This window comes from Sinocyclocheilus anshuiensis, unplaced genomic scaffold (assembly GCF_001515605.1).
Source record: "Sinocyclocheilus anshuiensis isolate Anshui unplaced genomic scaffold, SAMN03320099.WGS_v1.1 scaffold1089, whole genome shotgun sequence".
In the NCBI taxonomy this organism is placed as follows: domain Eukaryota; kingdom Metazoa; phylum Chordata; class Actinopteri; order Cypriniformes; family Cyprinidae; genus Sinocyclocheilus; species Sinocyclocheilus anshuiensis.
The window spans coordinates 472,036-494,247 of NW_015555709.1; the positions used below are offsets into that span (position 1 = coordinate 472,036).

The window sequence follows — 22,212 nt, forward strand, 5'->3', positions numbered from 1 at the left end:
CAACGTTAACAACAGGAGGATGGAGGACGCTGTGATCGGAGCTGTGTTTTTGTTGTGTCTCGCGGGTTTCACAATAATGGACATGGAAAGTCGACGTATACGTAAAGCGACTGAAAGAACGGAAAGGAGGACTAAGAATCTCCACCGACAACTGGCAGAGCTACATTTGCTACAAGTGCCTGCACTTCAGCATCCGTCCATCTATCGCTGTTCTCCATACTTGCGAAATAAGTTGACACAATGTTTACAGTGTGTTTACACAGCGTTTTAAATCATGGCGGGTGAGGGCGTTTTCACACGCGTTTGGCCAATCAATGTCTCAATGTCTACTGAACTCCCAATAAACACTCAAAAAACATGCAATTTTACAAACATCTCTGAAACGTGAATCATTTGTAAAGTAGTTTCAAATGTTTGGAATCATCTGTTTCCGTCCTCTTCCCACACACTCCAACCGCTTACGCGAATCTCTGAGACACTGAGCGCCTCAGGAGATGCAAAGTAGACATATTTACATAGTGGATAAGGCCAACCGTATCCCTGCTGCTAAGCGACTCTGAAAATAATGTTGTCTACAGCACGCCATCCTAGAAAACAATTCGTTTCTTGATATGTTGCCTCATGTGACAGAAACTTGATGTCATGTCCTGAACTAGAGGACAAGGCAGGAAAGGAGGGGTCCTCCATCCTGCATCTGAACTATTATACATTACTAAATATAAACTAGCTATCTGGTACATATGTCAAAACAAATGACATACTGCTTTGAACAGGGATAAATAATTACAAATGCAGAGTTCATAATCGGTTCCACATTGAGGAACCAGACTTTGATAAAGTATACACTGTGAAGAACAAATTACAGAGAAAACATGCAGGTTCTCATACTAAGAGGGATTTTTGATTCTGTCACAACTACAACTGGATTACACATGGATAAATCTTAGCTAATACTTGTTTCGGTCAAAATTAGGTCAAATAAACACTGGTGTCATCGACTAAACATAACAGCTATTTAACCATGAATGGATCCTTCATCCAAAGCCTTACTTTGATTTAATTATGAGCGGCTCACCCACATGTACAAGCCACCTTAGAAAGGTTTTACATTATTTACCACCATGAATTAATTCAAAGAGTTTTAAATCCCTCTTACCTGGATCTCAAAGCCAAAGGCCTCCTCCTCTTTCTTCATCAGGGTCACTGTTTTCCTGAAAGGAAAAAACAAAATTGAGGGTATTCTGTTAATATGATCAAAAAAAGGGCAGCTGCACAGAGACGGTCTTAGTAAAGTCTCGTTCTGAATGGTTTTGTCTCAATCTATGACCTTGACTGATGGTCAATGCTTACAGGAACATGGATGATGAAAGAAACACAGAGGAAACACATAATCAACCGCATGATACTGCTGTTTGGAGGATACGTCTGTGTGGCGTAATGGGAAATGTTTGAAAAAGATCAAAAAGTAAAAAAAGATTCTGGGTGTGACATCTGAAGAACAGCTCATTTTCAAACTATGTTTTCAGTAAGCTTTCGGTTTCATACTGTTATACAGTCTGTGTTTTTACAGTTCTCAATTACAACGGCCTCAGGGCATGAATGACTATCACATAGGTGCATCTTGAACTGGAGATGACTTCTGTTGGGATAATAGTAGTTGTCTACACTAGTCAACATTTGAAGTGGATCAAAACCTTTCATCAAAGTTGTCCTAAAACCAAAATGCATTCTTGTCTTTGATTAACTTTTTTGATCCACTTCAAATGTTGACTACTGTAGTCAATTGAGCCATCTCGGGATTCAAACGTGTCTATTATGAATACCATGACATGACAAGAGTCCTGTGTTTCTGAAAGCACACATACATCATTAGGCAATCATGAATTATGCATACGCATATACTAAACAAAGAGATGCATACAGCGAAGAAAGATCGTATCTGACCATCTGGCCGATCCTAATCGCACTCCCTTTTTATTCACAGGCTCATTCAGGCCTCACTGCAATCATTCTGTCCTCCAAAAAGGCCATTTTATATAAATCTATATAAATAAATTATTCCATGACACCTTGGAAAAAGCGTGAATGACTAGGGTCTGACATTTTCATAACTGTCACAATAAATAGAATGTTTTTTAAGGAAGTAACAATGACGCATGCAAACACCAATCAAATCTGTGTAGGTGGAGAACAAGCAGTGGCAATCTTACCTTTGTGGTTCTGGAGAGTGTGAAAGGGGCTTCCACTTTTGCAGCCCACCATTCTGTTTAGCAAGATGAAGAGAGATGAAGGGAAAAATAGAAAGAAAACAAGAGAGGAATAAAATGAGTGTCTGTGAATTTTGGCCACATCATATCTGCCCTTGTGCACTTAGAAATCCCCTCCTGATCAACAGGTCTTTTCCCAAAGTCTGAGTTGTAAGCTGTGCAACGTGTTCATTTCATGCTGTTTAACAGTTCGGACGACAAGCACAGATATAACTTGAAATGCATGTCTGCCTGCCTCTTTCACTTAACTGTTTCTATCGCAGTTTTCTCTGGTTTGGTTTCTGATCTTATTTTATCTCCAGACTAGGTAAACTTATCACTGTAAGAGTCTATTATCACAAGGAGATCTAAGATGCAGCCAGGTTGGAGAATACAAGTTCTGTCATGGGTTATAACAGCACTGATGATTTGACTGATAACGTTGAAAACCCAACCCAAACTGCGCAACGGACATAAGAATTCATTCATATTACACCCGCTCTTACAGATGCCAATTCAATCGGGCTGCACCTCAACCCCAACAACTTCAGCTTCCCACAAAGTGCACTTTGTGCACGAACCCTCCAAAGCTAGTAAAACGTTGCCTTTCTTTATTTTCATACACTTTGAGAATGGTCGTAGGGTCCCCCTCAAAGACTTCATTTATTTCCATGTAACTAAGAGGGTCCCTATGGGCCAGTTGGATGGGGTAGCAAAGTTCTCGGCCACACAATACCCTGTTGTGGTCCGGCGTTCACGCAAAGTGTAGGAGTCCAGATAAAGAGAGCTGTTCATAAACCTGCCCTGCCCTACAATCCAAAAGCTTGCCGTGTAGTACTCCACTGCGAGTAAGCTTAGTTTAATTTCCACAAATTAAAATACAACATTTAAATGTTGCAGGCTAGTTTTGAGTAAACCAACTGTCAAGGACCATAAAATGTTTGACCATAAAATGGCAAAAATTGCGGTCATTCTGCCAGAATTCATATAATTGTAATATTTTTCCCACCATCTAAAAGACTTCTATTTGTACACAGCAACATTGTCTTAAAGGGATAGTCCACCCAAAAATGAAAACACTGTCATCATTTAGCCTACTCACACTCAATGACAAAACATTGGATTTCATTGACTTTCAAAGCATGGATAAAAACATTAAACGAAAACAAAGAACCGAAACTACAACAAAACAAAAAACAAAACTAAATACTAAAACAAAACATTAAAATTAAAACTAAACGAAAACAAACAAACAAAACACTGAGATAGAAGAAGAGTAAAGGGTAAATAAATTACAGTATTGTTGTTTCTGGGTGAGATATCCCTTTAAGAATATCAGAGTCATACTCATAACACATACTAGATGTAGTTTTGATTGTCACCAGACAGTTACCGGGAAATACTGAGATCATATCAGACCTATTTGAATTTCAAAAGCCATTTCATTACACGGTCACCAACACAAATGCACTGACCCCTGGTCACTCAGGCCTTTTCAATTCTGCAGTAAATTCAGTTCCACACAAAGGTTATAGATAGACAATCTGGAGGGGGCTTCACTGCCCCGGACACTTGGTCAGGATCCATAAAATGGCTCGGCTGGCCACACAGGAGGTGGACTGTAAAAGAGCAGGCCCAGAATTCAGCAGGGACACATATGAGCTGTTTACAGTTACTCAAAAGAGTCGGTGGAGTCAGACCTGCGTGTGGGTGGTCCAAAGACACCAGGAAACACTTTACACCATGAGTGACCATGAAACACACTTCAGTGCGTCTAAACCCAAGGGCCAGAACCAAGCAGGCTCACATCTGTATGGTGAAAACCCAAGAGCAACTGCTTTTGCCAAAGCGAGGTACATTGTAGAATTGACCAGCAGATTAATGCCTCTCTTTGGATTTGGAAAGAAGTGTGGGAGACTTTGGACTAGACATTGTTTATCTAATATATGCATCTATCCATCTAAAAAAAACAAAAAAAAAACATTACAATAAACATGTTCAGATATGTAAACATTATTATTATTATCAGATATGTAAATTGAAACTAATTTGAAATACTGTTGATAATAATAATGAGTTTTTATAATTTATATGAAAATGCCTTTTCTATTTATTATTGGTAATATACTACTACTACTACTACTAATAATAATAATGTTTTAATAAAGTTTAGCTTATGTTAAAAAAATTCTCATCTGATAATGAATGGTTGCTACTTGCTACCTAAAAAAAAAAGTTTAGCATACAACCTTTGACCTTGTGAAAATGTATGCAAACAACAAATAAAATAAGTAATTTAACTACTGAACAGTAGTAAATTTGTCATTCTCTACTTTCTGTGGCATGATATGAATTATTGTCTGTGTTGCATGAAAAATGATTCAGAGTCATGCAGAAATGAACAAGTGTAGCCACTTCTAAATTTCTGCATGACTGCTCACACGCATACATCCAAATGAGCTTCTTCAGAGGAACCGTCACATGCTGATGGTCACAGATGCACACTAGGTGTGACAACTGCTTGAGCCATTCAATCAGGAACATCAGTCTAATTGACTACCTAATTGAGTCTAGCTACCTTATAGTCCCATGCAACAGTGGCTCTTAATCCTGGAGTACTTGAGTATTGCACATTTGGAATGTCTCATACCCAGTTCAGAGCATCAAACAATGAGCTGATGATGTGGATCAGGTGTGTTAATAAGAGAAACATCCAAAATGTCCAGTTCAAGGCTACTCCAAGACCAGGTTTGAGAAACACTGTCCTATAAAGTTACATCCAATAATGGTGGCATATAAAAGTTATCAAGAGAGGTGGAGCTCAACTTGTGTGCCATCAAACTAATCAAACTTGAGTGTTGCATGCAACTGCTGGTTCTAATTAAAGCAAACTCATCACAGAACTGTTATTTCTGTGCTTAATTAAGACCAGACAACACCAAACAATTTATTCAAGATGTTGATGCATAGAGGGCAGATATAAAGTGTGGTAAACATGTGTAATATAACTTTTAAAGCTTTGACTCCAGTAGCTGATATTAGTATATGTGATGAAGTGTGAGTTCAATTTTAACTCAGTAACACGCTGCGGAAACTACAGCTCAACCTTGCTGAAGAAAAAATTGGTTTGCTGGTCTTAGCTGGTCTCCCATGGTTTGGGAGACCAGCTAAAACCAGTTTAAGATGGTATATGATTATTCAGGATCAAGATTTTCTAAATAAGCATGTGCACTCAACATCTGGCTATAGTGATAACTTGCCAATATTGCTCTAAAAACAGCCTAAGATGGTTTGTTGGTCTTATCTGGTTTTAGATGGTCTCCCAACCTGACTATCTGAAAAGTGCATTTAAAACTATCCCAAACACCTTTTTGATCATGGGTTGGTTGACCAGTAAATTATCTTTGGCTGGACTTAAAACTTTTTATTTTTCTCCAGATGGGAATCAAAAGTAGATCAATATTATCACATGTACTGAAAATGTATAACTAAATATATGGATTAATATTTCGCCATGGTACATGTAAACACTTTTAAAGGAGTCAAATACAGCAAACTGGATCTCGAGTTTCAAATGAAATGCTCTAACCTTTTTGAAGTTCCTTGGTAGGGTCCCTCCAGAGTAAGCGAGGGTCTTATAATTATAAACCTCAGTGGAGTTTGAGGGTCCACGATCCACAGTCCCACAGCTGTCCGATTTGGAAGACGTAAAGTAGATCTCCCCACTGTCGTGACACAGCGACCCGCTGTCCGGCTTGTTTGAGTTCAGCTTCTTTACGCGTCGGAAAGTCATATTTTTCATAGTCCGCGTGTCACTCAATAAGAAAGCAACAGTATATGAAAGAAGAGCGAGAGATGAAAAGTACTGAGTGTGGGTGAAAAGCCACACACTCGCCACCAGCCAGCACTCTGACTTGTGCAATAATCCCCAGCTCTAGCTCAGTTTCAGCAGCAGCATCTGCGGACAGACTCGTCGCGTTAGAAACGCACATGTGAAGGAAATACTTGAAAAGGGGGCGGGGCCACACAATTGGCGCGATGCGATTGGTCGTCATGCACAGAAGCGATGTTTTGGCACGACCCAACATTGAAGACCACTGAAACTGTGTTATAGGATTATACATAGCATTATTTAGTAGACACTATTATCAATGGTTACTTACAAAAAGTACTAAGCCTATAGTTTTATGTGTTCGACTGCCATGGTCAACAATGTTTGTACCAGTGAGGGCAAGATTGACTCATTTCACCGAATCGGTTCTTTAGAACAGTTCGTTAATAAAACCATAATATTAACCATAGACTGTAACACGTCACGATGTACGTTTGTAATGATTTATTATTATTATTATTATTAGTAGTAGTAGTAGTATATAAGCTAATTATAATTTGCATTAATATTAGTCAATCCTGAACTTTATTTAGTTTCTCTTTTTTGGATTGTTGCACAATAAAAAAAAAAAAAGCCAACTCAGAGATTTTGTATGCGAGTTGATAAAACTTGAATAAACATATTTCCGGTACATTCGTTATATTTCTAGTGTTTGGATCATAGACTGTATAAAAACAGGTTTGGATATGAAAGTAACTTTTAGCCACACCATTCAGCGGTTCACTGACTCAATGAAACCACGTTGTCGTTTTGTGAACCGACTATTTGAAAAGATTCGGCTCTAAAGAACAATTCATCCACGAATCAGAATCAGACATCGTTAGCGTATGTCATGGTGAAATATACTGAACCTTGAGATTAAATCAGACATAATAAAGAATTAGGCCACTATCCTCACATACCGATGCAACTGTAGCAACATTTTAGGTAAAAAAAAATGGAGCTCATTTTAATATTGATATGTATTATTAATGACTAATATTTGGGTTATCATGAGTTATCACATGCGAGTTTGGAAGAAAGTATATAAAAATTAATTACGATATACTAACTAAATAAATACTTACTTTCAGTAACCTAGAAATGGTATATGAGAAAATGAAACTTGAACTCTATGGCTGAGCAGGCTCGTGTAAAATTAGTCAAACTGATAGAGCCCTCTATTGCTTTTATGCTGTAAACACTTTATGAGTGTTGAGGCAAATTATGGCATTAAGAAACCTTTATCAAAACAGAGATACACTGCAAATCATTTAACATTGAAATGTTTATTCAGACAAATTCACAAAATTAAGAGATCCTCTACATTCTCAGGAGCAACGTAAAATTAAAAAGCCTGCCAGAGTGCCATAAATGTGCAATCTAAAACCTTTAGGATTTTGCCCATTGAGCTTTCTGAAGGAAATACAATAGATGGACTGCTAACTGTGTAAATGTATGAAATGTTGCAAAATCAGTTTTACACAACTGACTTGATACATTCTTAATACAATGAAAATAACCTAATAACAATTGTTAACATACTGTTGGTTTCATTTCGATATTTTATCTAAACATTACACCTACTATTTTAGGTGTTTACATTTTAACAGCAAATAAATTAGATGTCTCATAAAGCTCTTCAGATTTTAATTTGCTAAAGCTAGTCATTAGTCGGAGTAATCTGACATTCATGATTAGTAAATTAGTGAAAGTAACTGAGAAAAAATCTAAAGGAATAACTAAAAGCAGTGTGCAGAGTTAGCGAAGATCTATCTCTAATATTAAACCACCTATACAGCAAAGTCACTGCGCATCAAACCTTGATTAATACACTAGATGCTTTGGAGTGATGCATATTTTTATGTATATCTACATAACCTTAAAACAATTATCCAACCTATTTACCTGGAATGACCTGTGCACATGATATGCGTTTTTTATCACAGCCAAAAATGCATGAGCTACTGTTTAAGAGCACTACATTTCTTTAAGGAGAGCATATTTGATGTTAAGATGGTCTAGCGAAGAGTTTTTACCTCATGTAAGGATAATCTCCTAAAAACACACAAGGATTTTGAGTAAGAGCTACAACCTTATTAAGGATTTTCTGCAAAATCTACATACACTTTACACTGTCATTAGCTTCAGAGTCCTTGTTAATGCACACAGAGTTTCGAAGCGAAGTGAATCATCCTCAAGCGCAGGTAAACTCTATTTCAGGTTGAAAAAGCCAGATTTGGCTTGAGGGCCCATCAGCATACTGGCTTGGTTTTTGTGTGTGATGTGAATCTGAGGAAGAATAATGAAAAAAAAAACCAGATAAAACAACACATTAAGTTAAATCTCATTTAATGCTGACATGTTTCTATTAGTTTAAACTGAAATAAAAGGAATTGTTCACTAAAAAATTGTACATGAAAACTGACTCACCCTCAGACCATCCAAGATGTAGATGTGTTTGTTTTGAAACAGATTTGAAAAAATTTAGAATTGTTTTTATCAGCTGTGTGGACTCTCATTCTGATGGCACCCATTCACACCAGTAATGCTAAATTTCTCCAAATCTGTTCCGGTGAAGAAACAAAATCTACATCTTGGATGACATTTTAAATGTATTTTTTTAACAAATCCTTATCATTCACTAAAAATTAGGTGATTAAATTGTTGTTTTTTTTGATTATTTAGAAACAACACTTATGGTAGCTAAACACTGTTTATAGAGTTTATTAATAGATTTGTAGACACAAAGTGTAATAAGACTTGACTTGGTTGAGTTGAGTGAATGAATCAAATGATTAACACACAACACACAAAAAGATTTTCGCTTATTACTACTACAGTGTAACCAGCAGAAAGGGTCACTAAACAAATCAGTGTATAAATCTGAATCTTTTTAATGAATGGATTCAAAAGAGTCACCTGGATGAATCAAAGTAAAATGCTTAGAAATGCAGTATGGTGGACACTTACAGTACAAGGTGGCTGCATCCACGGTTCTCCATCAATCTGCATGGGCAAAGGCTTCTTTGTCCTATAAATGAGGGTACGTTTTTGAATAAAACAATTAGGTACATTTTTAGAAACAAAAATAACCAATGAATCATATAATGGGCAATTGCTTGGGTGACTGACTAAGCACACATTCACATTATATGACTCAATAGTGGTTGACAGAGTGTTACAGAATAAATTGACCATCCCCATTTAATGACAAAAGAATTAATGGAATGTAATTTAAATATTTGGATTTTGAAAAAGCGAACAGACGATTATGCAAATGCATGTAGACTAGACATGTCTGAGCATGTCATGACTGGTTTGTGCCTGTATGAGCTTGTTTAAGAACATTTGCTGGTAAGCATTTGTCTCACCTGATGATAATCTGAGATGTTTTGGCGAGTCGGACTGCGCTCTTCAGCCCTGTGTATATCTGTCCCATCTCGATGGCTCCTTCCAATCCCACCACCTCCACGCGTTTGTCGCTCATGTCTGTTTGGAGACAGTCTGTTGAGTGTTTTGGATAATCTTCGTATTAAAAGTTGCTCCCTGCATTGAAGGAAAACGTACCTTGTGGGCTCACTTTTAAGACTTCGGGGTCTACTATGACTTCAGGCAAGCCCTGCTCCGCTCTGTCACTTTTTTTGGCTTCACCCCACAGGTTAGAGCCGCCGTGCATGCTGGGAATGTTGAGGACGGCGATGCCTTCCAGAGAAAGATTACTGAGATCCAACTGGGTCCCGCAACACTGGATAAGGCCAGACAGAGGCTCTGGGGTCAGTTCTGTTACGTTTTTCATATTCAAAATGATTTCTAGCTGAATACATCTAACGTGCGTAAGCAGATTTTGAAGTAATGAATTGCCTTTGCTTCATATTCTGAATTAATGCCCCTGATCTGGTAGATTGAAATGTTCCTGGCTTGAGCTCTGACAGATGACTAATACCCGAAGCAGGTTAATAACAGGTGTTAGCACTCTAATGCCCTCGCTGTGCTCATGCTTTTAAGCTGATGCCTTTTGATGGGCTTTCAACACAAGGAAAGAAGGAGCAAGGCTAGCTGGAATGATCAATAACCTCTTTGAACTTAGATGGGAGTGTGAGCCTTTTTTGTAAGGTGTTTTTTCTTACCTCAATGGTGAGACACTCCTTGAGTTTTTTACAAGATGCTGAGATCGTCTCGGACGTGGCAAATTCAAAATACCACAGTTTGTTCTTCATTCTGTAAGAAAGTATATATGCATGAAAACTAAGCCACAAACTGATTGCTGATCATTTTCTTGATGTTTATGATTTATGTTTTTGACAATTAAATCGAATGTTAGGCAAACTGCTTTTCAAAAACAACAACAACAAAACTATTACATATATACAATATAGTTAAAAGTTTGCAGTTAGTGTGATTTTTAAATGTTTTTGAAAGAAGTCTCTTATGCTCACCAAGGCTGCAAATATTGAAATACAGTAAAAACAGTAATATTGTGAAATAGCATTACAATTTTAAATAACTGTTTTCTATTTGTATGTTTTAAAATATAATTTATTCATTTGATGCAAAGCTGAATTTTCTGCAGCCATTACTCCAGTCTTCAGTGTCACAAATCATTCTGATATGCTGATTTGATGCTCTAATAACATTTCTTTTTATTATCACACGATCCTTCAGAAATCATTCCGATATGCTGATTTGATGCTCTAATACCATTTCTTTTTATTATCAATGTTAAAATCATTTGTGCTGCTTTATACGTGTGTGGAAACTGTGATATATTTTATGCAGGATTCTTGATAAATAGAAAGATCAAAAAACTGCATTTATTTGAATGAGATATCTTTTGAAACAATGTACATTTTTTTACTGTCACTTTAAATGAATTTGAATGCTGAATTAATTTTTAATAAAAAATAATAGTAATATTTTGTTTACAGTTATAATTATCTTTATTACAGTTATAATTTATCTTTATTTCCTTCCAATAATGAAATTCAAAAACAATAATTAAATTCCAGGAAATAATCGGCAAAAATGTAATATTTTTTTTATTTTTTTAAAAAAGCACTCGATTTCATTCAAACAAACAACCTACATTTACAATGGTTTTCATTCAGTTTAAAAATAATTTTAATTATTAAATGAAAATTTATTTAATGTTTCATATAAATAATTTACATCAAATCCAGTGTTCTGCTGTGTATTGTAATGAACATTAGACATACACCCCGTTTACAAACATCACATAATTATAAAAGGCCAAGACTGAGTTATTGTATAATATCATAAATATTAAAATTAGGTGATGGATTTTGTGTATATATATATATATATATTTTTTTTTTTTTTTTAAAGAAATACATATTGATGAGTAGATCTGTGGACTCTAGTGGGGTCCTAGTGTGCAACATGCCCACCTGCTGTTAAACTTCTGTGGGTGTTTCTCTCTCAAGGTGTGGAAGCGGTGAGCAATGGAGGCATCCTGTTCCACAAACAATCAATACAGTGAGAATGATAAATATACTAGGAGTTAAATAACAAAGTTTTTCAAATAACATATTATATTGGCAGAGAAAAATGAGAGGATTGTGAATATAATCAAGGTCATATTTCCGATGAATGCAGTACTGAATGTGTCATACCACTCCAATGGAGAAGTAGTTGTTGATGATTTCGTAGGGCACAGGGTCACCTCTCTCCTGACTGTCCTCCAGGGTCACCTGTATACTCCAGCGATCCATCGGAACCACAGAACTGCCCTCAATGTCCTTCAGGATCCGGCCCAGATCCATACCATCATAACCTATAACATTATAACAGTGAAAAACACTAAATATATACATAAATGCTCATGTTCAAGTTTCAAGTTCAGCTTTTGCCCTCACCTCCTCCCCATCGAAGACAGCGTGCAAGATCATTTCCTGTGCCAAGAGGAAGCACGGCCACCGGGGGGCGCATTGGCAGGTTGGCTTTATCTTCATGAGGAATTGAAAAGAACATTTGGTTGAAAGTGAAATGAGAGCTAAACATACTCCTCTTTGGTTTTGTTTTGAGCATCACACAATGTATGTTTGATTTAGTTTCCAACCTATAGCGTCAAGGATCCAGCCAACTGTGCCGTCACCTCCACAAACTAATATTCTATAGTCCGGCAGATCTCTGAAGAAACATAACCTGGTTTGGAAATAAAAGATCATATATATTACAAGCACTTTTTTTTTTTTTTTTACAAGCTTCTGTTAAAGTATTAAACCCAATATATCACCACCCACATCTACGAAATGCAAAATGTGGCTCATACACCATGTGTTTTTCAATCTTAATCAATTTTTAATAGTTGTGTTGTCCACAAGTTCAGTCAAGTGGATCCAGGGCACGAATAAAGACATGAAGAAATGGTAGTGAAATCCTTACCCTGGTCCTGGTCCACCACTGGAAAGGTTATAAACCTGCCGAGGATTCAACAAGTACTGGAATTTCCGAAGGACTCTGTAAGAACACACATTTTGTGAGTAAAACTTATGATTTAAAATAGTCATATCGAAGACACACAGGCAATTAGACAACAACTGATGGATGGAAGGAAGTGTTCTCACCTCTCCCCCTGTTTACCGCCACTTTTAGGATTCACAAACACCAAAAGAGGATGAGTGTCAGGAATTGGGTTTATCTGTTTGGGTACAGAAAGTTGTGTGTTCGTTTCATTCAGTATCTCTTGTCTCTGCCTGGGAAAGCTGAAACAGCCCAGGCCGTGTCTTACCTGTAGTACCTGTCCATCAGGTGTAGTGTTGTGCTCACTGTCATCACTTGCAAATGCACAGCCATTCTTTATGCAGTTCGGCCTCTCCTAAGTGAGGAAACAAAAAACAGAAGATATAATTAATCCAATTAATCTGTGCTTTTGTCTTCTATATAAGCAGATGCAAACAGATGCAAATCCTGAGACTTGAATCCATGGAATTAAGTCTTTAATTTGCGGACTTTAATTTGCATTACCTTGATGACGGGATAAATGGCCCACGGTGGTAAGATATGATCTCTGAAAGGGCCACAATCACATTCAAAGGGTTCCTGGGTTGCACACTCATCATGTCTCTAAAATATGACAGTAAAGATCATGTAATGAAAAATTATGAACCAGTGTGAAACTGACAAATTGACCTGCTTCATTTGTGATATTTTATCAATGGCAATACCCAATGCTGCTATGTACAGTGCACTTGAATCTATTATTATATAAAGATTTTTGGCAACTGTATATTGTAGCTTTTCAGAAATTCTCAGTCTCACCATGGTGTGACACCAGACACATCGTTTCCCAGTGAGGCCATGCAAGCTCTTTATCTTCTTCTGACACCGGTCACACTTCCCAGAATCACAGTTTCCACTCACCCAGTCATGGGCCGCAATCTGCATGCAAACAAATTAGATGCACATATGCTATTTACATTTCCAGTGTCCACTTGATGGCAGTACTAAAGAAAAAAGCTTATAGAAGATGCTTAAAGTGGGCTCTGTCTGCCCTGGGCCCAACAAGTCAGATATACAATAGAATAATTGTCCTTAGTGAGACACCTTCATCACAGAACCTGGGACAATAAGAAATAAACTGATATTTTTGAATACATGTAGCCTATTTTTAGACTATTTAAAGAAGATCTTTAGACTTTTTGAAGAAGATGTACTTATTGAAATATGTTCTTTTAATTTATTTTTGTTCCTTTTTTTCTTTAATTCTTATTCTGTAAAGGTATTAACTTTTTAAAATACAATTTTATAAATAATATATAACATATACAGGTAGCAATAAAAGCTGTTTTAAAGGGTTAGTTCACCCAAAAATGAAAATGCTGTTGTTAATTACTCACCCTCATGTTTGTTCCAAACCCGTAAGACCTTCGTTCATCTTCGGAACACAATTTAAGATATTTTTGATGAAATCTGAGAGCTCTCTGACCCTCCCATAGACAGCAAGGTAACTACCACGTTCAAGGTCCAGAAAAGTGTGTTTTCTTTGTGCAAAAAAGTATTCTCATAGCTTCGTAACTTTACAGTTGGGGTGAACTAACCCTTTAAGGTAGCATTTAATAGCATTTTTTATGCTTTATGCATATTACTTTTTACATTATTACACTTATTATGCCATGCAATTCTGGGATGGGATTTATCTGTATTGGTTTTAAATTTAATAAAAAAAATAAAAAAATAAATAAAGGTGTTCTTACCCCAGTCTCTTTCTTTGACATCAAATATGTGCGGGTGCACGGAGCCGGGTTTTTATTTGCACACCGGCCATGGACTGTGTATTTGCAGCCTGTGTATGATAGCAAATGATTGTGACACCTGAACTGAATCAGAACTAAACATATGGGTTTGCAAGGTTATGCATAACTATATAGCTACTAGGCAGATAAACCACAATATAAGTTAGCACACTGGATTTCTGGGATATATCTTGAAAAGTTTAGTATCTTAATTGCTAAAATGAAACATTTGATTGGCAGTCTGGAAATATTGATTACATTTGCAAAGCAATCTGTGAACCTTTCTTGTAAATTACCCAGAATTCCACTCACAGGTGCAGCAGAGACCCTGTTTGCGCAGCCCCAGAAGCATATTCTGACAGACGTTGCAGTACACAGGCTTGTTGAAATGTTTCATCCTCCACAGGTGCTGGCCGTCTCTTTGGGTCATCTTGGGCAAGCAGAAAAACATCATGTTAGAAAACATATTTTTTTCTTTATAATCTGATTCTGTAAAATGTAACATGTCATTCAATATATGTTCCAATGAAGCCAAGAATCACATTCCTTTAATCTGCTTCTAACCAGAGGCTTACATGTAGTAAAACAGATATATAGCCTCATTACAAAAGGACATGAGTTCAAATTATTATCTTAAAGGGATAGTTCATCCAAAATATAAAATTTTGTCATGAACAAAGCACGAACGAATCATTAAAGGTATGGTCAGGCAGTGAATATTCACAGGAACATTTCAATAGGCATTTTATTCCCACACAATTGGAAATTACGCATTAGGATGAAAGACTTCCCCTTTTTGCGAAGGGTTCAAGTTAGTCGTGTAAAAATTAGCTGCATTGACAAACAAAAATCTCCTTGGTTTGAAAGTGACTTCTGTGTGTGCTGTGCTTCATATATCGCTATATGATCAACTATTTACACAATACATTCTGCTAATGTGACTGCACCACAATTCATGAACCATGTGTGATTCATGAACAAATCAGTTTGATTTTTTAACTGGATCAATTGGTTTAATTAAAAGAATCGGCTCATTCATTCACAGCTTTGGTTGTTAAGTTCAACTCACTGACTCAGTTACAGTTTACTGGAAGGAAAGTTTAGCAGTGAATCATCACACAATGATATTGTATGACTTAAAATATATCAGCCGAGTCACGTGAACTACTTTTTGGTGGGGTTTTTTTTTACATTTTTGAAGGTTAAAAAAACTCTATGGCCTCTGTTGTAATAGGGAAAAAACATGCGTGAAGATTCACCAGAAATTCTCCACCTGTGCTTCACACAAAAAATAACAGCAAACAGGTTTGGAACAACATTAGGGTGATAAATGATGACATAATTTTTAGTTTTGGACAAACACCTTTAATAAATAAGATGAGATGTACTCATCTATTAAAGAAACCGATGACGACACAAGCGTAAATAAAATACAAATCAGTGGAAAGTGTTTTTGAACCACTCTCAGTGACTCACAAGAGTGCCGTTTTCTTGTTTATTTCACATTGCTTCCTTATCTTACACCTACTGGCTATTTTTTATGAATTCAACGGCCGGCTGGAGGAGGTTAGGGTGGGCTGAGGACATTGACTCATGCAGTCACATCAGAGAATTATAAATAATTCACAATATTATTGGTTTGGATGACCGAACAGGAGGTCAGAAACTGTAGCCCACACAGCCATGCTGTAACTGGGCCTGATGGCTCAGCATAGCCCCCTTGTGCCACTTGGGCAGGTGGAAATAGCATATGGGGAAGTCCCTGGCTTTGATACATGGTTAAGCATAACCATGATACAAAGCTCTGGCTCACAAATGCAAGACAGGAATGTAAGTTTAGGCTGACTAGATTCATGTGATTAAAATAATCTACATGACGGCACAAACTACATTTGCTGTAACGGACTGTGACCGCTGGTGGTAACAACGAACATCTTGTAGTTGTAAATTCTGCAGTGACTTTGTCTATGTGGTTTAACTGTGAACCATGCTTATTAGTGCTAAATGCACATTTCTGGTGTGAAAGTGGCACTGGCTTAGCATTTAAAGGTTGAACTTTGCTTTTCATTATATGTAGCTGTAATTAGTCATGGAAAAAAAGTTGCTGTTAACTCTGTGGCTTGTCTCCAGGTCATGCACTAGCACAGTATAGACAGACACAAGAGTCTTAGGAGTTTAGATAGCTTATGTTCCCCCTCCGGAGGAGTGTGAATCCAGCTACTGATCTAGTGTTACTTGCAGGATGCTAGCTTGAGCTTGCATTTTGAAGTGGCTTGTGTGAATATATGCATGTCAGGGATATTCTGAACGCATGCCTTCTTCAGATGCATGCTTATTTTAATGAGATGTCATGTAAAGTAGATCTTATGCATGACGTGCTAATGAGATGCAAGGGATATCTGGTTTGCAAAAATTCTATTTGCATCTTTCTGCTGGTATATACATGCCTCCTGGTTGTGAACCACCACAGACACAAAATTTAGATTAATCGAAAATCTATATGGGTTTACCACTGACAAATTCTTCAAGTTTTGAATCTGGTCCACCCATCATGACTATACCGGCAAAAGTGTGTGGACACTTGAGCACCACATCCATGTGTGCTTGTTAAAAATAAAAATAAAAATGTAAAGTAATACTAAAATAAAATGAAAATTAAACAAATAAAAATGTAAATAATAATTATATATTGGCCGTGCATATAAGCATGTGCATGCATGTGAGCATATGTTAGAAGAGTCACTATTGTGCCAGTGTTTAAATAAATTACATGATTCCCAGTAATGTAACCAAATCTACCACAGATTTGCATGGGACATACATACATATATATATATATATATACTGTATATATAATAAAATAAAATAAAATAATCATGTGAAATTCTTATATGATGATAAAATAAAATTGTAAAATTTATCCAAGGTAAAAATAAAATAAAACAATAAAATAAACATATTTAAAAAATAAATTAATTAAACAAAATGGTAATATACTTTTGGTTGTACTTATTATGCGTGTGCGTGCAAGCATGTGTTGGAAGTGTCACTGTTGCTTGCACTAGTGCAAAGTCAGCAGGCTTTTGGTATGCTATATTGAGGTTGAGCCAGGCAACAGAACCTAAAGTGTCCTCAGAAGGACAGAGCGCAATAAATACATACATCTACTCATTTTAATGTTTTCTTTTTTGCTTCTTTTTGCTTCTGAGCAGTGTAATCTGAGGTACAGTCTTGTACACTCCAAAAATAGCAGCTCTCTGCATCTGAAACTGTGAGAATCTATGCTTGTGTTTTCCTACCTTAAGTCCCAGTAAAACCAGCAGCGGGACGTTATTCATTCCCCCCTCCACCCATTCCTGTAACGACACCGTTCCACTGCTATCTGCATCAATCGCTGTCATCATATCCTTCAGCACCTGAGAACAAGCACATTGGGCAATGAGAAAGTATATGCTTTTGTATTAATGTGTTTCTGTTGTAACCTGTATATGATGTAACTAAATCATCACTTCATTTGAATCAGAAGGAGCAACATTATGCAAACGATCTTGTCAGATTCATTTTTTCCCTTCCTTATTTTGCCCCATGACAAGTTGATTCATGCCAAATGAGGAGGAATGTCTCTTCAGCAAGGTGTGGATAAGATGGAAAATAACTTGTCGAACGCATAGGCATTTCACTTCTTCTTGGCAAGTATTACACACACACACACACACACACACACACACACACAAACAAAACACAACTCACAGGCCTCAGTTCAGACACATCCCAACCGAGGTAATCTGCTGCGTGCATCATCTGGGCAATAATGCGGTCCACTTCCTGTTTTTCAGAAACATGACTAGTTATAGATATTACCGAAAGATGTAATTTGAGCATGATGATTCAGTTTTGCAACATAATGAGGAATTGGAAGTAGATTATATTTCAGGCTAAGACCACCCACCGAACTGTCCAGGACACCGTTGCCATCTCTGTCATAGAGCCTGAAGGCAACTGTGAAGGGAAAAACATGGAGACGTACTGCAAAGATGGCAATAATCATTATAGATATTCGAAGTGGCAAAAAATTGAGATTTACATTCAAGTTTGTCCCTGGGCTGCCCGTCTTCCAGGAGAGAGAAATAACAGGACACATCCTTCAGAAAGACTTCCACTAAGAGAGAAAACAAAGAATATAAGAAATCCTTTAGTTTCATTGTTTGAAACATTGCTTGAAAAAAAAACAAAAAAAACAATATTATTAAAAAAGGTTATAAATAAAAAATAAATAATCGTTTTATAGAGCAAAGGAATAAATCCGGAGGGTTTTTTGTTGTTGTTTTTAGTAAATTATTTGACAGAATTTTATCAATCCAGCTTAACTTGTATTGAACTCAAAAAGTGCCTTTAAAAAATAAAAATCAAACATTGATAAAAGGGTTCAAATAAATAAATATGATTCCCAGTAATGTAACTAAATTTGTTGATTCACTTACAGATTTGCTTATACATGGGACCCATACATGTACACTATCGTTCAAAATTTTGGAGTCAGTAATATTTTTTGATAATTTTGAAAGCAGTCTCTCATCCAAAGCTGCATTTATTTGGTCATTTATTATTACAATTTAAAATAATAATTTTTTTAAATAATGTCGAAAACAGTTGTGCTGCTTAATATTTTTGCGTAAACCATTATACTTAATGAGAGGATTCTTTCATGAATAGAAAGTTTAAAACAACAGCATTTATTTGACATATATCTTAGATCATTATAAATGTCTTTACTGTCATTTTTAAGTATTAACAACTTTTGAACGGTAGTGTATGTATGTATGTGTACACATATACATATACAAGCATATACATGACCCACTGTTTTCATCTGATTTTGCTGACTCTGAGTTCTGGAAGGATCTGAACAGCCGCTGGCACAGATCCGGTGGGAAGTCCTCCACCTCCAAATATGTCTTCAGGAAGAGGCGGAAACCTTCCTCATCAATGCACTAAAGACAAATCATTTTGTACAATAACGGATGAGTGTGGTGCATTAAAGGCTGCTACGCATTCAAAGAACACAAAATACACACACAAACAAACCACTATCACACTTAGTTTTTGGAATATATCATTGGGCTTTTTAATAACATCTATTTTGGTGATCATTCAGAAAGTACACATTATTGCAAACTAATAAATTCATAAAATTATCTGGAACCTTCTCAAGGGGATGTAACAGAGATCCAATTAGATTCTGCACTACAAACCTAATCCTAGTTCTACTAACAGTGCCTGCTGTTCCTGTCCTAGTTTTTAAAAGAGATAATATGGAAGAAAAAAAAAAGCCCAGCAAGTTGTATTCAAACTTCAAAGGCCTCAGGATACTGCTGTTCTATCTGGAGTAAAAAGAGGAAAACCGAGATATATAAGATAGGTTACAGTCAGATACTCCTCCCATACTAACATACATAAGACTTCCATGACATAATTTGTTGTTTATTTTCCTTTAGTCACCCAACACAAGCAAAATATAAAGCTTAGAGTGAGACAAACACAAAAATGACTGAAACAAAACTCTTGAAGCATTGATTTAAAGTGTTTGAGAGCCAAGTCAGCACACAGTCAGCTGAAAAAATAGTGCACACTGCACATATCAGGTATACGGACTAAATCTTTGCAACATGAGCATGTCTGAATAGCAAATCTTTTAAGAGCTATAATCCCACGACTTCAGAGCAATCTCTTTCCATTTTACACTGAACTTCCTGTTGTTTAACTATTACAATTGCGTTTGGAAGCAGTTAACTTTATAAAGTTAACTTTTTAATGGAACAGTTTATCAAACCTTTCTCAAATCTAATATATATCATTTTAGATTTTAATATACATGTCATTTTATATGTATTTTATGTTTTGCATCATATTTCATACATCAGGCTTTTGTGATAAAATTCTGATAGCTTGTGATGTAAACCAATAAGATCTTTGTAACAGTATAACAGACTACTTAAAATGCATATACATATCAGTTGGGGAGGGCAAAACATATGCAATGCAAAACAATGATAATTGAGATACAAATTAACTTATGTACAAATAAACATTCTTCAAAAGTCTGTTGTATTATTTTTATATTTACATTTTAACATGATTTTTCAAAAAAATGTAAAATAAAATACTGCTTCAGTCCAATGAATGTTCATCCTGAAATATTACTCACAATATAAAAGTTATTTTTATATTTTATTAACCTTATAAAAATAAATGTGGACATGGATGTTTTTAGTATTATATTGAAAGGCCTTTTACTTTTTAATAAAATATGAAAAATTGTGCTGAAATATAAAATAACCAATTCTCACTATTAACTAGTTGCTTATTATCATGCCTATTAATTACATATTTTTATTAGTACTTATAAAGCACATATTCTACAAGTCATGTAGACTATTGTATACAACAGGTTTTCAGCAAAGTTTTTATCATTTTAAAGGCCTTAGAAATGCATATCAAACATGATACAGTAGGCTTTATAGGGTTAAATCATGCAGCTTGTTGAAGAGATGTGCTCTTAGACAATTTTTGCCTGCAAGCTGATCAAACAATTTGAAAAATCCCTTTGATTTGCATCATAAATACTTGGGGATCAGCTGTTTTGGCTCGGGTCACCAGAATACCCTAGTAAATGCGTAGCAATGCTCTAAAAACATCACAGAGAATAGGAACTGCAGAGAAAAATGTCCTGGCAACCACCCACTACAGCTTCACATAATGGCAGTGAGCTTTGTGTGGAACACACAGCTAAAATCGGTACACACGGCACTCACTGACTAAGCAGGTACACGTTACATGAATCGTCCAGCGGATGAGCTCAGATATGCTTAACCAGACGTGAAGTGATTCACATTACAGAGGTGGATGGATCTGTTCATGGGTAATTGGACTAAGATGCTGTAAAAGCAGAGTGCTGACAGTTGGCCCCTGGCAGTCTGTTCACTCACCTCTCCGTGTCTGTACTTGGCTAACCTGCCATCTGCATTGAATTCCTTTAACACATCTTTTACTTTTAGACTGCAGTCTGCAAAGAGATAGACAGGGCGAGTGGGAGGAAGCAAAGAAAGAGAGAAAGAGAAAAAAAAAAGACAAGATGACATTTTGGCACAAAGAACCACAGACGTCACACCTTATAATGAACTGTATCTATCTGCATCAACTCTGCATGAAAAACAGGCTTAGCGAGAACTCAGTACACACTTAGGGCAAGTATCTACAAAACCTTACTGTATAAAAATCCCTCAATCCCAGCAAGCAAGGGGTCAAGGTGTGGCTGCTTAGCATGACCTTGTTAGCCCCTGCTGGTCAGATACTGCAATTACAGGAAATTAAAAATGTCTTTCTCCATTGACAGCCATTCAAAATAGGGGGACCATATATCCTCTTATTCATGGACATGTCCTGGCTGGGATTTCTGAATTGCCTAAAATGTCCAGGTTTTGGCTTTGTTTTCCTATTGATGTGGTCTCTCCAGTCCTCATATGTTATATGAATGCAGTTTTGCGTTGCTTTGACTGTTTTCTGTAAATCCCACCTTCTTGCCATGATTGGCCAGTTATGAATAATGCCTGCATGATGTTGGTCAAACTACTTTTCAGTTATTATCTTCAGCAAGAATGACACTTTACCAGTGCACAATTCATTCTGAAGTGTTTTTTAAGGAATGAAATGGATCAATATCCATGAAGAACACCTGGAATATTTTATTTACATTTACACTTAAGCATTTACCATATGATGCTTTTATACAAAGCGTTAAGGCATATTTGACCAATATATATATATATATATATATATATAT

At 36.3% G+C, this 22,212-nt stretch overlaps 2 protein-coding genes across 2 annotated transcripts in view; both read right to left on the reverse strand.

Annotated features, from left to right (window-relative positions):
* LOC107671830 (general receptor for phosphoinositides 1-associated scaffold protein-like) overlaps positions 1 to 6,229 on the reverse strand; it is a 12,806-nt gene extending 6,577 nt beyond the window's left edge. Inside the window, exons 1-3 of the mRNA XM_016464816.1 lie at positions 5,836 to 6,229; positions 2,211 to 2,263; positions 1,157 to 1,211 (exon numbers count right to left, since the gene is read on the reverse strand). Coding sequence (XP_016320302.1) covers positions 1,157 to 1,211; positions 2,211 to 2,263; positions 5,836 to 6,048 — 321 coding nt within the window. The 5' untranslated portion in view covers positions 6,049 to 6,229. The remainder of the gene's footprint in view (positions 1 to 1,156; positions 1,212 to 2,210; positions 2,264 to 5,835) is intronic.
* Positions 6,230 to 7,400: 1,171 nt separating this feature from the next.
* The window catches only part of LOC107671885 (diacylglycerol kinase alpha-like), a 28,849-nt gene continuing 14,037 nt past the window's right edge, over positions 7,401 to 22,212 (reverse strand). Inside the window, exons 3-24 of the mRNA XM_016464885.1 lie at positions 21,359 to 21,435; positions 19,234 to 19,363; positions 18,457 to 18,531; positions 18,322 to 18,371; positions 18,123 to 18,197; positions 17,672 to 17,788; positions 14,685 to 14,802; positions 14,334 to 14,422; positions 13,399 to 13,518; positions 13,105 to 13,203; positions 12,869 to 12,955; positions 12,705 to 12,778; positions 12,523 to 12,597; positions 12,197 to 12,282; positions 11,994 to 12,083; positions 11,751 to 11,911; positions 11,526 to 11,590; positions 10,248 to 10,338; positions 9,688 to 9,865; positions 9,492 to 9,609; positions 9,091 to 9,151; positions 7,401 to 8,409 (exon numbers count right to left, since the gene is read on the reverse strand). Coding sequence (XP_016320371.1) covers positions 8,332 to 8,409; positions 9,091 to 9,151; positions 9,492 to 9,609; positions 9,688 to 9,865; positions 10,248 to 10,338; positions 11,526 to 11,590; positions 11,751 to 11,911; positions 11,994 to 12,083; positions 12,197 to 12,282; positions 12,523 to 12,597; positions 12,705 to 12,778; positions 12,869 to 12,955; positions 13,105 to 13,203; positions 13,399 to 13,518; positions 14,334 to 14,422; positions 14,685 to 14,802; positions 17,672 to 17,788; positions 18,123 to 18,197; positions 18,322 to 18,371; positions 18,457 to 18,531; positions 19,234 to 19,363; positions 21,359 to 21,435 — 2,114 coding nt within the window. The 3' untranslated portion in view covers positions 7,401 to 8,331. The remainder of the gene's footprint in view (positions 8,410 to 9,090; positions 9,152 to 9,491; positions 9,610 to 9,687; positions 9,866 to 10,247; positions 10,339 to 11,525; positions 11,591 to 11,750; positions 11,912 to 11,993; positions 12,084 to 12,196; positions 12,283 to 12,522; positions 12,598 to 12,704; positions 12,779 to 12,868; positions 12,956 to 13,104; positions 13,204 to 13,398; positions 13,519 to 14,333; positions 14,423 to 14,684; positions 14,803 to 17,671; positions 17,789 to 18,122; positions 18,198 to 18,321; positions 18,372 to 18,456; positions 18,532 to 19,233; positions 19,364 to 21,358; positions 21,436 to 22,212) is intronic.